This window comes from Lepidothrix coronata, unplaced genomic scaffold, assembly GCF_001604755.1.
Source record: "Lepidothrix coronata isolate B3197 unplaced genomic scaffold, Lepidothrix_coronata-1.0 Scaffold1, whole genome shotgun sequence".
In the NCBI taxonomy this organism is placed as follows: domain Eukaryota; kingdom Metazoa; phylum Chordata; class Aves; order Passeriformes; family Pipridae; genus Lepidothrix; species Lepidothrix coronata.
Window position 1 is genome coordinate 8,268,300 of NW_016690181.1, and position 15,300 is coordinate 8,283,599.

Here is a 15,300-nt window from a genome sequence, read left to right on the forward strand (position 1 = left end):
TGTTTTTTAGAGCAACTGGCAGATGTTTGGGCCTTTAGCACTTGTTTGAGATTAGCAAACTAATATTTTACATATGTATGAGGGGAGAAAACAAGAAAAAGCCAGCAAGAATTTTTTTAAGGGTCTTATTAATGTCCTTCTCTCTAAATTACAAATGTTTAGCTATTTCTCTGCACTTCACAGATGACAATTTTTACAAAAGAGATTTATCATTTTCTTACTAGTAGTGTTTTATTTTGTTTCTGTCAGTTTCAAAGTCAGGTTTAAAATAAAAACAGAAAGATAGACGTAAGCTAAATCACTGAGGCATAAGGGTGGTGCATTTCTTTGCCTTGTGACTGTAAGCAGCTGGGCCAAGGGCTCCTGATGAAATTCATCTGGATTGTTAATCTCCAGCAGTGTGGGCTGTAAAGCAAAGAGCACAGAAAGTTACACACAGTAGCGCAATCCCAATGCACTATTGACAGGTGTTGGGCAACGGGGGACTTGGCAGAGGCTAAATAGGATGAAATGAAAGAAAAACAGCACTGAGTATGGGAGCTATCATAGCATTTCTGAGGCAGGGAAGATGGCAAGTTGGAAGAAGTTTCACCAGCAACACAGAAAGGCTGCTCTTAGGGTGGGTAATATGATTGAAAGATTAGTAACTGTGTCTGTCTGCCCCGCGGAGACAGTGGCACGGATGGCAGGTTTGGCTCACGTGCAGGGATTGAAATGGGTTCTTTACAGTTCCAGCTGAATTGCTCAAGGATGACACATTTCAGAAAATTCATTACCATGGCCATTTCTTCTTATTTATTTCTCTTTTTAAAAAATACTGATAGTAGAAATAACGATCTAACTTATGAGCTGTTACACACCTGAAAAATAATTTTATGGCACTTAAGTTTCCTCTCTCAATACATTTTTGAAGGCCTCCAGCTTGGTTTTCGGATGCAAGGAGAGGTAAGAACGACCAAGGTACCAAACTCCTGATTATCAGTTGTTGGCCAGTTTCCATTCCAATTTTTTCCACTTAAGCTAGGCCTCCTGTGAATTAAAAAAGAAGACATGGGATTGTAGGGCTCTTGATTTTCACCCTGGAAGTATACACCTAAAAAGGGCTTTAGACACAGAAAAAAACCCCATTCCATTTCTCTGTTATTGCTGCATCAATTAGTTCAACATATTTGCAGCAGATTTAGATGGTTTTTATTTACAGTAACCTTACCAGCAACATGATCAAAATACTTGTTTAATTCCTTTTATTTATTTTTTGCTGACCTTTGTGGGCATGTGTTGCTCATAAAAATCAACCTATACCAACCATTTTGAATGTACTTGCCTGTACTTAGCATGAATCTAAGCAGATGGTTGAGTGTTGCTTACTTGGAGTGCTTGCTCTCACACTTTAGCATTTGTGGGTTTTTTTATTTTAGTTTACATTTGTGTCTGATAGAATTAAGAGAAGGGAACAAAGACAGCATAGCATTGTTTGTTGTGTTGGTGAAATGGAGATCAGATGAGCCATGACAGAGGCACAGAGAAGGATTTGTCTGCCAGGACACAGAGATCATTGAAAGCAGAGGAAAAACCATGGAAGACCGTGGCTTGGGAACTGAGCTGGTGGAGCTGCAACAGCACACCAAAAGCAGGACAAATATGAAAGGCAACAGCCTCAGAGACCTGAAATACTCAGCAGTGTTGCCTTTGTAATGTAAGTACTCTGCTACTCAGTCTGCCTCTGAAGGGCCTTCCTGTCAGGCTGAACAGAGAAGAAAGCCAGAGGTGCCCACAACAGCTCTGAGGGGTTTTGCACTGAGAGCTGTCCACGGCCACTGAACCTGGGAACTCACCCTTACATGTGCCTGAAACTTTTCCTGCCAAGGAAAAGTTTCCTTCTATTTCTCTGTAGACATTTAGGGAAGGTTACATTTAGGCTAGAGATGTTTTTGAAAGAGAGAGTTCATGGCTAGCTTGTTTATATAGTAAAGCTTTCTTTTGAGAGGGAGAAACCTTCACGGTTCCCAATTTCTCTCTGTATGTGATGGGTAGAGGTTTTTATGATCCTAAGTGCTCCTCTAAGGCAGGTGTATTTGAGTTTATGGAACAAAACTAAATAGTCATATCTTTTTCCAATACCAGCTACATTATTTCTGCAAAACTTAAACTGTATCTGTGCTTAGGATGCATGCAAATAATACAAAAGTGGTAAAAAGAAAGGAAGAAAAATTATTTTTCCTATACCTTTCTCTCTATTTTAAGAGAAAACATAATCATTGCTACCATGTACAAGTATAATATTCCCTGGGTAAAGCAGCACTCTACTCCATCTATCTATTTATTGCTCAGTAAATGAATTTGGGTTGGGTAAGTGCCGCAGGAGAGCTGCCCAGGAGTGGTGCAACATTGCCACCGTGTGCTCTGCACCGAGAATTGGTTTCACAGTGTCAATACAATTACCCTCCTTTCCGTGTTATTTTAGAGAAATAGAAAAAGATTAAGGGTAAGTAATTTCTCCCCAACAATTTTTTTTTTATTGTGTATTTAGATACTGGGAAACAATGTCTGGAGCAGTGTCATTAGTCTCTTAAGGCAGTCAGTCAGCAAACAGCACATTTCGGAGTCTCCCATTGGTCTGTTGTGGGGCACAGGAACCGAGTTAGGAATTAATGATCCCAGAGCTAAATTCAGGAATTGAAATAGATCAGAGGTGGTTTGTTTTTTTTTAAATATACCATATTTCTTTCATATTTTTGCTGAAACTGTCAAGAAGCATCTTTCCTCGAGTAATCCAATGGAAATCCAATGGAAATCACATTCTAGTCACAGTGGAAACAATTAGCTATACATGATTGCCCTTAAGGATCAGTGACATTTTCAATTACCTTTGACACAATCTTTCATTTTTTTTAGAGAGGTTAGGTCTTGGCTAAGTGTGATGCTGATCTCAGCACTAGCAGAGTTCTTAAACGACCTATCTTTGCCTTTCAGCAGGGCAAGAATGTATTTTTCCCTCTCGATGAAGAAGGCTAAACATTAAACACAGAACCTTAATGCAAGCAAAATAAAACTCTGTGAAGGCATACTGTATTTTTAGTAGTTTTCAACTGGGAGAACTAAAAAAGTACATAAATGTATGGCATCTGGGATGATAGAAAAGACAAATTTAAATAACAAAAAAAGGAAAAATATTTGGTTTTTTTATAATCTCTATTGACAGGAAGGTGGAGGGCTACATTGGACCATTCATGATGCAAAAAGCATGTATGTGTTTGTACCAGCAGTGTGGATACATTTACTGACTACACGCAGTTAATTAAGCCTGATCATCATGGTCAAGGTCACAGTCCCCAGTTGGTCCAAATGACTGGCAGCAACCAGCTGGATTCAGGGAGGGGCAGGTACTGAGTTGGCCCCTTCACCCTACTGACACCCTCGGTGAACCACAAGTAGATTTTAAACCTATCCTTGAGGAAATCAATCTTTACTGAGTTAACTGGTGCAAATTGCACCTCTCTATCTAATGCTAGGCAATGTCATGCAGCCATTCTGGTTCCCAGCTTTGCCATTCTGGTCAAAACAAATATTTTTATTGGTACGCAAGCCTAGAGAGCGCATCTGACAGCACTTCTTGCATACTGATGTTTTTCAGCCCAATTTTGTCACAATTCAAAATGATAATTATGAAACCTAAGACCTCTAATTAAATTAAATCTCTAAACAATGCAGAACATTATAATAACACTAGCTTGGGGCATACCAGTCCTGTGGTACAGTGCTGACAGCCATGACTTTGAACCTTTGAAATTCATTTTTAGTACACACTCACCTTCACACTGCTGCTAGAAAACTTCCTATCCCATCTCAAGTCTTTCCATAACCACATTTACTAGCTTCCTTTTGTAAACAAACCCCTCACCAGCTGGCCCTTCTCTAAGAAATCAGAAAGAACAGAGAGCAATCAGAGTATTGTTCCTCACTTGTACAGGTTTTAATTTTTCATTGTGTATGGCCTTGAGACAGTAGAAAAATGTGTGATAATATTTTATTTGAGTTTAGACAGCTATGAGTGAATTCATAAGACATTCTCTGGTGGTGGAGTCTTTTCTTTATTACTCAGCTCTTGGATATTTGATTCTATAGCTCACCAGAAAAGACCCAGCACACCTCAGTATGAAAAGCATGGTGCAGGCAAATATATTCCCAGCACACAAGATCCATCAGGAAAAGAGACATGACCCAGTTGTGCTAGTTTAGCAAGACAAGAACACGTACTATATCAAACAGATCTATCAAGAAGATCCTTAATATTATTTTCTTTCAATAATATAATGTAACATCATTATAAGAACATGCATTATTTATTAAAAAAATTGAATGTGTTGTTTCTCATATTTAGAACATCTGAATTAAAATTGTAATTTAATTGTAATAAATTGTAAATAAAATTGTAATTTAAAAATCCTATTCTCAGCAAACACAACAAATGTAGTTGTTTTCAGCTTGAGGCAAAAATTGGTTTAAGAAGTAGCTAGTGCAGCAACTACCGGAGATGCTACTACAAATTTGCTATCAATAGTTCATAGCTGCACATGAGTTTGAGGATTGTGTCAGTACATGGCTAACAGGGAATCACTTCCAATCCTCATTTCAGGACAAGACCAATAGAAAACACATCTGAAGCCTGAATATTCCCAAAGTAGGGGCTGTCTTAGGGTTTGGGTTCAGTCCCAGTGGGGGTACAGGCTCTGAAATTTAGCTTTGATTTTTCCAAATTTTTGACAAGAGACATTTCAGACTCTTCACTGAAATCGGTTTTTTGTTTATTCCACTTAGCCTCTCCTATTTTCATGTCACATGCTCTGCAATCAATGGATAATTGCATCAACCCAGCAAGAGCATGAATCGCTAAGTGAGCAATATCCATTTTCAACGGGGCAAAAAAATTGGTGTAGGCCCACTCAATTGTTCCATGATACAATTTAGCACTGCTGTATCATGTACTAAATTAATTAAAAGACTTTCCTTCCCGTCAAAGGTATAATCAAGACAATTTGCTTCCAAACATAATCAGAAAACTATGCAAGGAAAGCTTTGCAACATGAGCTATTTTTTCATGTGGAAAGTTAATTGATTTTCTATCACTTTTCCCCTCTGGGATTCAAATGAAGCTTTACAAAAATTGTTTCTCTTTTATGTGTAATTGGTCCACTTGAACTTTTAGAGCTTACTTGAAACTAGGCCAACAAAGTACTTCTTTTCTCCCCTTCTTCTGAGAGATTGTATCAACAATCATTAAAAAAAAAAAATTACCTAGAGGTCACAGAAAACTCCAGAGTACTTAAAACAATTAAATTTGTAACAGAGAAACTTTACTGTGAGGTAGAATCAGTTTCCTCTCCTACTGAATATATCAGCAATATATCAGCAAACAATGTTAATAAGATGGAGATGGTTTGAAGAAACACATTTTTGTTTCCTCAGTGCTTGGTACCAAAGGAAAAATTCCACCTGGAAAAGAAAGGTTAGGGAAAGTGAACTGAAAAGCAAAACTGAACACTCAGTTATACCAACAAGTGCTAACCAGCCTAGGTGTTGGTATTCTCCCCTAGACATTCCTTTGGGGAGGACAGGGTGAAGCAGGATTACATGGAGGTGTGTTTTGGAACAGAAAATAAATAAAAATTACATTCTCCTCTGAGGAGCCTCTTGGTAAGCTACAGCTCCCTGGAAGTGTCCCAGAGAATTGGCAGCATTATACAAGAGCCCAGCTAGAACAGACAGTGTGTGTCCTGTGTTTGCTATGTTGATTCTGATAGAGCTACAGTGAGACAGGAGCATCCAGAGGAATTTATAGTCATCAAAAGACAGACTACTTTGAAGTTGACTGAACTGAGTTTTCCTCCGAATTATTTCAACAAGCAGCACCTCCCTGATTTGGGTAGTACAAATACTTCATAAAAATAACAGCTTAACTCAATATCCATCTATTCAAATTGACAGATGACCAGACAAAAAGGTTTCAATGGCCTCTTTATCTCTCAGTACGGAGAAGGTTCCCTTTTCCTGCTGAAAAATGTAGCAATGCCATACCTTGTTCTCTGTGTATTATCCTATGTTATATTGATTGCTGTATAGTAGCAGTTGAGACAAATAAAGGCAAGGAGAAAAAACAGTAAAAGAAGCATGCCCTGAAAATATAAATTAGACAATGCTTTTGGATTCTGAAAAAAAAATAGCTTCATTATTCCAAAGTAAGACCAAATTGATGTCATTTACTTCAGCAAAGAGATCAAGGCTGAGCAATGCAGTCATGAGCCAAAGATCTACATAGAGAACACAGGTTTTCTCAAAGCCCTGATGTGGTTCTGATCCAATATTCCACTTCAGAATTCTAAGCTAAATTGCCTTCTTAAAAGCAGGGGGGAAAAAAGCCATCTCTCCTATGTTACTGTGCAATTGTAATGCAATGAGGCTGTTCAAAAAAAGCAGAATATTTAAATAATATATCACTTCTCATTTTTGCAAATGCTGGCAGTGATGCTTCACAAATGGAATGCCAGCCTGTGTACAAATCAAGAGTTGATAGAGATGCTGTGGAAATAAAACGATCAGACTGAACCTGCAACAATAGTAACCATCCTTTCTTCCACTATAAGAATTAGAACTCATGACAGTGACAATCTTAACAAGTAAAATTCTTCAAACCTCAACCATTCATTCTCTTGTACCTTAATCTTAAAGAGAAAACATTAAAGAAGTCCAGCTCCTGACTGATGCACTATTCTGTTCCTGTAGCATATTCTCCAATTTTGTTTTCATATTTCTTTCAATTGACCTCTGCAAATCAGCTCCACCAGCTTCCCTTTGTGGCACTTGCAGAGTCTAGTGTATTTACATTTCAGCAAGTTGTTTTTCCTAAATTTAACATTACTTAATTTTATATCATTCCTAATTTCATCGCTTCTGTTCAGAGCACTCCAAGTCATGTTTTTTTAGTATCATCTTTGAAGGGTGACTTTGATCTGTTGATTCTGGGGCAGCGAGTGAAAAATATCGAAAGAATATACATTACAAAATTACATTTTGGGAAGTATAGGATTACAAGCAATACCAGACAAACACTCATTTGAACACTTGTGATCAGAGCCTAAGCCTGTCAGTAAATGCTATCAGTTGCAAGCACCTTGTAAAACACACCCTGTAATGAACACTAACTATACCCTTGAAATAGTAGCGAATTGAATTTGATCAGCTTGTTTGCCAGCACGTTCATACATGTGGGTTGGGGGCCGCAATGGGGAGGGGTGTTATTCAGCTAGCTCTTTTGACAACCAAGATTCTCATAACAAATATTGCAAAAGAATCAAAAGCAAGACATCAAGCATCACATTTGGAGCACAAGTAATGTTAGGCTGCTCAGCCAACCTCTTTTCCCACTAGCTCTCTTCTTCCTCCTCTCAGCAGAAGGATACCCACTGGGCCATTGTTTTTTGTACAGTTGACATTATTAATGTTCATGAATGGCAAATAAATCTGTGGAATTCAGGAAATGTGTCACGACCCAAAACAAAGAGCCTTAAATAGATCACAATTTTGTTGCGGGAAATGCTGTTCAGCTAATGCAAGCTGTCAGTATTTTTGACAGTTTGGATTTTGAAATATGTTAGTTAACAGAATCCTTGATGGGCAGCGGAGCTGAAGTGTAAGCAGCTGATTTAAACAAAGGATATTTGGAATTAAATTTTCGTTCAATAAGAAGGCTGACCATTATTTGTATTTTCCTGATTGTTTGGTTTTGACAGCTTTGCAAATGCTAAGCTTGAGCATGAAATGCTAACCATGCTTTGATGTTTCACGGCCCAAACAACAGCCTTCCATATTTTTTACTTTAAAATTTTATCCAGCAGGAAAGTAGCTCATGAGATTAATGTAGTGTCTTGTCAAGTTCTAGGAAGCTAGTTGCAAAAGTGACGTAGGAAAGACAAAAACAAAAATAAGGAAAAGAGGATGAAAAATGCATTTCAACATTCCTCTCTCAAAGAATAAATGTGCAATCTGCAGCAAATCTAAATGGCAGAATCAACACTTCCAAGTAATTGGTAGAATTTGTCCTCTTGCTAAGTTATTCTGAGGAGCATAAGCAACATAAGAAATGACACTTGCTTCTTTCTAAGAATTATGCATATCATACAAGTTTTTATACATATGGACAGAAAAGCAGATGGATTCAAGAAAACATATTAAACTTAGGGCTTACTTGCTACAAGTACACACCTGCTCTCCAGAAACTGCCACCAGAATCCTCAACCACAAAAGCCACATAAGAGCAAACTCTGTTGTAACATATGAGAGAATGAGGCTAAAGCCTTAATTTAAGGTGTTAGCACTGCCACAAAATATACTGAAGAATCTCACACAGGTTTTAATGTCATTTTAATGGCTCAAGAGATAACTGTGTTGTAAATCCACATGAATTAAAAAATCATTACACATAATTTTTCAGTTGGGCATTCAAAGACTCTCTAGAATTGCATGAAGTCAACAGAATATTTTAGTATGGTTCATTCTCTAGAAAGATATAATTTTCTACATAAAATATAATACTACTCTATCTTTAGAGTCCTTTTATCCATTATCTTCCTATAGAGTGTAGTTATTTCAATTGTCACATTCCATTGGTTCTTTTTATATAGGTAAGTCCCTGACTGCTTTGGTTTTTTTAGTCCAGATTGGTACTACGTGGTTGCTACGGAAATGTTTGGTTAGAGATCTTTAAAGTAAAGTATCTAGTTCCCCAAAGTTTGGGAATATTCAGATGAAAGAAGGCTTTGAGTATATAGAGAGAGTTTCCACAACCTGAAATTCAGTGTGAAGTTAGATTTGGGGATTTTGTTCAAATCTATCTTTGCTTATTATTTTGAAACATTTATGCAGAGATGTACTGAACAGGGGACCACAGAGTATATAAAATTTAGATCGTTAATCACGGGAATTTTACTATCTGTCCTTTTTGGAAGTGCTGTAAATGAGACAAATATTTCTGCATTTTCATAAGGCATTAGAATTGATTTTCATTCTAACTGTGAGGTACTGCAATTGCAAATAAAGTAGCTTGTCTATAAAAATGACAGCACCTTTTAACACTTGCTTTTCTTCTTGCAAATTTGTTGTAGACAAGCACTGAAACCATCTCCAGTCTAACTTGTGGTATTGTTCAGATCATACACCTGCAGTATTGGCTTACAGTATCTTGCCAGCAAAACACAAGGTGTCACCTCCAACAGCCAGCAATCACAAATTTACCAAACTCATCATCTTTTGAGATGTCCCACTAAATATGATTACAGGGAAAACTGTCTCCCTTGTGTTCCCAAGGGATGGGCAGACATTTAGCACCTGGGACAACTGCATGCTCCCATGACTGGCAAAGACAGGCACCTTGCTGTGAGAGGAGCTCCGGACACAAGCCCTCGTACCCACCTGTGCTAACTGACACCCGGCCACAAGAAAGTGCTCTGCGGTGGGAACCTCTCGGCTACCACAGGCACCCGGCTCCACAGTGCAGGAGCTCACCTCCTGAGGCCAGCAGGAGCCCTTCTCAGGGGTTTCCTCGCTTTACTGGGAGGCTTGAAAACGCCGAGGTTGACTTGCAGCCCGTGAGGGAGGGCAGTGAGTTGCCTCTTCAGCAAGGTCCCAGAAAGTGAATGGAGTCTAACAAATCTCTGGCCCAGCCCTTGTCAGTCACCACTTTTTCCACTGCACATCTTCAGGAGTATCACATTCATGATGGTTGTAACACAAATCTCTGCCGAACAGAGGTGAATGGCCACACTCAGCTAAACTATTCAGCAGGCTGGAGTATGCCTGGAGCACTAGTACAGCACTGCTGGTTCAGTTTCTTTGGTCGGTGTAACTGAACTGTCTCACAGTCTCTTTGTAGGGCTTTGAAAATTCATACCCTGGTAGGAGCAAGCTACTGCTCAGACTCCCAAGTAAAATTGAAGGTAGAGGACAGCAGGATACAAATCAGCCTGCTATCCAAGAAGACACTTTCATACTAAATATATGTTTACCCACACTATGATGTACATGAAGTTGCTGAGCAACTAGGAATTTGGTCCTATTTACTTCTGCATTTAGTGTTGCATCACAAAGTGACAGCCTACCTTTATAAGGAAGTGTATGTTTTTACAAAGGATGCCAGATCTTTTTAAAACAATTCCAAGATAAAGCGAAGTCCACTTCCAATCCTTGGCAAGATGCAGAGGGAAAAAGAAAACACTTTAAAGGAGGTCAGAATCCTTAGTAGTTATGTATGTAATCAAGTGTCGTGCTTTGAACAGGACTTGCAAATGTATGTGATATTTTTCATAAAGCAAAAAGCAATGTTCTAAGCATACATTACTACAGAAACTCCAAAATGACCTGTGCAAAATTAGCATCTGAACAGTTACAAGATATGTTTTTTACATTTCATTTGCACTGGCTCTTCATTGAAATCTTTCCCCATAATGAAAATGGGCCATACACATAACTATATATTCAGTGAAGTTAAATCAGGAATTGATTTGGCTCCATATTCTTTCAGCTAAGACTGTAAATACCAGGGTCCTCTCTGCTCTGTATGAATACAAATGGCCTCAGTGGAGTTCTGCCAGTTTATAGCAGCAAAAAATGAAGGCCAGAGGATCAAAGGGCCTTTTCCGTAAGAGCAGGGATTTGTTTCTGTGCCATCTTCTTCAAAAGGTTCTGAATTATCGGGTGAGTACTCTCCATACTAAATCATTTTCTTTCAGTGGCACTGTGTGTATGCAAGTGTATAAAAGGATACCTTTGTTCATTAATCGAAATATATTTAGAACCATAACAATGTCTGAGTCAGACTTGTCTGCATCTCTTTTCATTTCTTCAATTTTTATCTTACTCTTTCACAACCATTATCTCACCAAATAATTACTGTTACTTTTACACCCACAAGGAGTATCTCTGTGCATTAACAATATTCAAGCTTTCACCAGAACCAGCCAAGGAAACAACCCTTCAAATTCCTGCCCTGATGGAAGGACTATTTTACTTCCCATAAAACTCAAAGAGTTTCCCCCAATACCTGAGGATCCATCAAGACTGTGGAGAGAAACAGGCAATATCCTTCTGGTAACACCAAAGTAAGCAACAAGTTTAATAAAAAAAAAAAAAAACATTTTCTGTAGATAACATCTACCATAACCAGTCAGATAAGCTCCCTGACTGATATGGATGCACATCTCTACTGCGCTTTAGACATCAATGTCTAAATACATGAATACAAAGGGATTAGAGAGATGCATCACATAGCCTTCACTTCCAATGGGTTCACCCAATGTCACAGATTTTGCAGTTCCTCATCAGTGTGGTAGGGAGACAACTGCTCCCTACTGCAGCGCCCCCTAAATCTATCCCAAGAATCACTCCAAGTTTCCTGTTCAGTGTAAGAGTTTTGCCTTTAATTCTTCTGCAAAACAGGAAAAATGTGCAGAAAAACCATAAATACAAATGACAAATGTCCCTTGCCAACCCCTGCTGGGAATATTAAAAATTAAAGAGAACAGAAGCTACAAAAGGAAAAGATATATATTATTCAGATTTCAAATCACCTCACAAACACTGAAACAATTCCAGGTAACTAACTCCATGTGCAAGTATAAAATTTAACATGCACATAAAGTATGTTCTTAAAAATGACAGCCTGGAAATGGAGAAGAGGAAAATATGCCTCCTCTGTGAAGGATAATCAAATGAAAGGTATAAGCCAAAAACAACCACAGGGGCAGGCCAATAAAATGTCATGTTCAGAAAATGTAGCCTGCATTGCCTAATCTTCACTGTGATATTCATGTCTGTTAACAAAGAGCAAAAATCTAACTCATGAGTGGTGTAAATGTAAGTGAATTATCCCCATTTCTCTGTGTAAGATGAATGTCACTAAAGAGTTCCAATTTTGTTGGGTATTCTGCAGTAAAGTGCTTCTTTATATCAAACGAAACCATATAATGACTATACTGAATGATGCTTATGGAGCATAATAGGTACTCTGAACATTTGGTGAGAATCATCTGCCTGTGAGAGAAGGAACTGAATGGCTGGATGTATCCCTAATGTACAGGGAAAATTGATAATGAAACGAATAGAAGATTCACTTAAGTGATTCCAGAGCCGATTTGGCCTGAAGAACATTATGAACACCTAGACAAGTCTTCTCATTGACTCTGCTGGAAATAGGATTCCCACAGGACCGATCTATTCTTTGTGCGTCTCACACCTTCCTAAAAAAGAACCCCACACAAGAAGCACCTAATTCATCATTCCACAAAAACACAAAAGTTCACTTTTATGGCTGATTCTTTGCCTGTAGGATAGCAAATTCTGTACACAGCGGTCTCTCAGACTGAAGGTTCCTTACATTATCTTTGCTATACATATATATTTTAATGAGGTTGTCTCCCTTATTTTTCTGTTGAGGCTTTCAAAGGCTGATCTTGCTATTATTATACAGCACTGCTCAATCTCTTTCTCACAGATTTGCTCATGGAGCTCTTCCAGAACTTACTTCTCCTTCCCATTTAGACACATATTACATGTGTCTTTCAGATGAATTAGTAATTAGATCTGTTCCAAAAATTTTAACTGAATGTTTCACTGGAAAATTCCATTTGGATCTAAAGCACTTAATTTAAAATATCTTGGGTTCAACAAAACACTTCATTGAGTTCTAATAAATTCACATAAAACAAAACAAAAACAAAAGAAAGTTTCAAAAAACCAAGCATAATCTGCTACACAGCCAATTACATTTTAAAAAGCATTTTAACTACAGCACAGCCATCTTTTTGAGTGTAGATGTTAAAAAAAAAACCCCTCATTACCTTCTACCAGCAAGGTCCTGTACAGACCAGTTTTTCTATACAATGTACTTGTAATTTTATATCAGTCTCCTTAAACATCTGTGAGACCTCTTTCTTTTCTGTTTTTTCTTTGTTAATCTCACTCTTAAATTATATCACTCTAATCCAGGTAAATGTCATTCCTCAAAAGAAATGCTATTCAGAGCATAATTGTGGTCTACAAAATTACTGATCCAGAAAATCTCTCCCTTGGAACACCAAAACACCTTTCTTTGCTTTTATAAATTGATGCCAATGAAGCAGCCAACTGGCCACAGAGATTTCATCCACAGCCTTTAAACAACCTATGGTCTGTTGTCTTGTCTGTCTGCTCAGGCACTCTTCCCATATTTATCATCATATTTATCACTTCAGAAATAATGGAAATAGGCCAAGGACAAAATGTTGGTCAGTAAATTATAGTGAATGCAGTTGTACCAGAAAACGACCAATAATACAATGCAGTGCTGTGATGTTAAACCAACCTCTACAGCAAAGCTTCTACAGTTAGCTGAAAAAAAAAGAATTCTAAACTTTTCATAGAAACTGTACATACTACCTTACATCAGAGATGCACACTCTTCTTTCCCACCCATGTAGCTGACCTTTACTCAGCTCCAGTTTGCTGGCTTTCAGTGATGCAGAGTATAAGCTATAAGCTGGTATTTAAAATCATCTGCTGTAAAAAACAGTAAAATCTTACAGCCTTTCAATGCCAATTCCTTTAATGGATGAGATTGCTATTTTTTCCTCTGTGTGGAAGGGTTTTTTTGAGCAGTTACTGTTTTCATTTTAGGAGTTGTACCATGTCAATTTTGATCGACACAAAAAGTTTATTGGAAACAGGAATTTCTATTTCTTTGCAGAGAAAAAAAAATTTCCCCGATTTATTCACTCCTGTAACTCTGTATATTTAAGAGAAAGAGCTCAAGGACTGATTTGTCAGCTGCAAAAAAGCTCTTAATTGCATTACTGAAAGAATTAGGTAAAAGGCAGCTTTAGGATCAGCTTTGCACTAGTCAGGAACCAAGTCAGTACAGATATAAGCAAGAGTAGCCATCATGCTAGTCTGAAATCCACCATCTTGTTTTGGTCACTCCAGCATACCTATCCTGAGCCAATACAGACTCCAAGGCATGCTGGTAAAATAAACAAAAAATCTCAGGGATGTCATTTACCGACCACACAGGTAAGAACGTTAAATAGGGGTACAATGAAGAGCTATATTTATCCCATAAAAATGTCATTTCAACAGCCTGCACAGAACGCCTTTGACTCAGTCTTCAGCTAATGCTGAACCTGTTTTCTTCTCTTTAGACAATTCTTTAATGGCCTTCAGCTCAGCTTCAGAGAACTTAGGGGTCACTGCCACATTGTCATAGTCAAATTCTTCATCAAGTGAGAATGGTTGAACATCATCCCCCAGTAGCTGTAATGAGAAAAACCAGATACATAAATAATATTGCTGCAAGTGATAATAAGGTAGCTTAAAATATAAACTTCTAATTAATATTTAATTAAACTATTTTTTCTGACTCTAACACTCTCAGCTGATTAAGCTCTTTTTAAGTAAAAGAATAAATTCAATTATTCAATTTGACCTAATTTAAGCCATTTAATGTGCCCCATTTGTACTGTATTGTATCTGAATGAATATCATTAACTAATTTTGCTCAAGGCAAGGAATCTAAAAACCACCCTAGCATACATCTATTATATTCCTGCCACTTGTAGCAGCAAGGCTGAGGGGATATGGACATGTTATGTGCAGCTATTTTAAATTTCAAAGACAGATTCCATATCCTTAAAATTTGGGCTAGTATTACGTAAAGCTTCAGCATACATGCATCTGATACTAATGTAACATGATTTCCAGAACACAGTTTCAGCGAAGGAGAGATCTTAAATGAGCAAAATGACACATAATCAATCAGACTCCAATAATTTCTTTTCACCATCTCATAGATATGCAATTGGCTGGTTTGTATTTCTTGCATGATGAACATAAGAATCTTACTGCATTTGCCAATATGTGCTTTGTTGACATATTGTATAGCATTTTATTGCTTCTGGTTGAAATATCTTAGAATCAACACCCTGCCTATAAAATAAAATAATGAAAATGAATAACTATGGCAGGCCCTATGCTGATAAGAAACTGCAGGGGGCCACAACACAAAAGGTTTATGGTAAGCAGTTACATAAAATTTCAGGGTAACACAGGAGACACATCCTCACTACTAAAACTGTACAGGAATGCTCCCTATCCCATGAGAAGTCAATATAACATGTCTAGAAATGTGTTTCAAAGATTTAAGTACTTCAGCACTAAATCAGCAAAAGATTTAAACATATGCTTATTTTTTCAAGCTTCTGATGAATCCTTGGTGAAGCC

General features: G+C 37.7%; 1 protein-coding gene across 12 annotated transcripts in view; it reads right to left on the minus strand.

Moving 5' to 3' along the window:
* Positions 1–283: 283 nt before the first annotated feature.
* Positions 284–15,300, minus strand: part of CUNH11orf74 (chromosome unknown C11orf74 homolog) — a 56,344-nt gene continuing 41,327 nt past the window's right edge. For 11 of the 12 annotated variants that reach the window (XM_017806305.1, XM_017806278.1, XM_017806314.1 and 8 more), the window contains one exon: positions 11,325–14,334. In XM_017806305.1, the coding sequence (XP_017661794.1) occupies positions 14,182–14,334 (153 nt within the window). In that variant the 3' untranslated portion in view covers positions 11,325–14,181. Of the gene's footprint in view, positions 406–860; positions 1,030–11,324; positions 14,335–15,300 lie in introns of those variants that run through there. The other variant, XR_001873382.1, reaches the window with a different exon arrangement.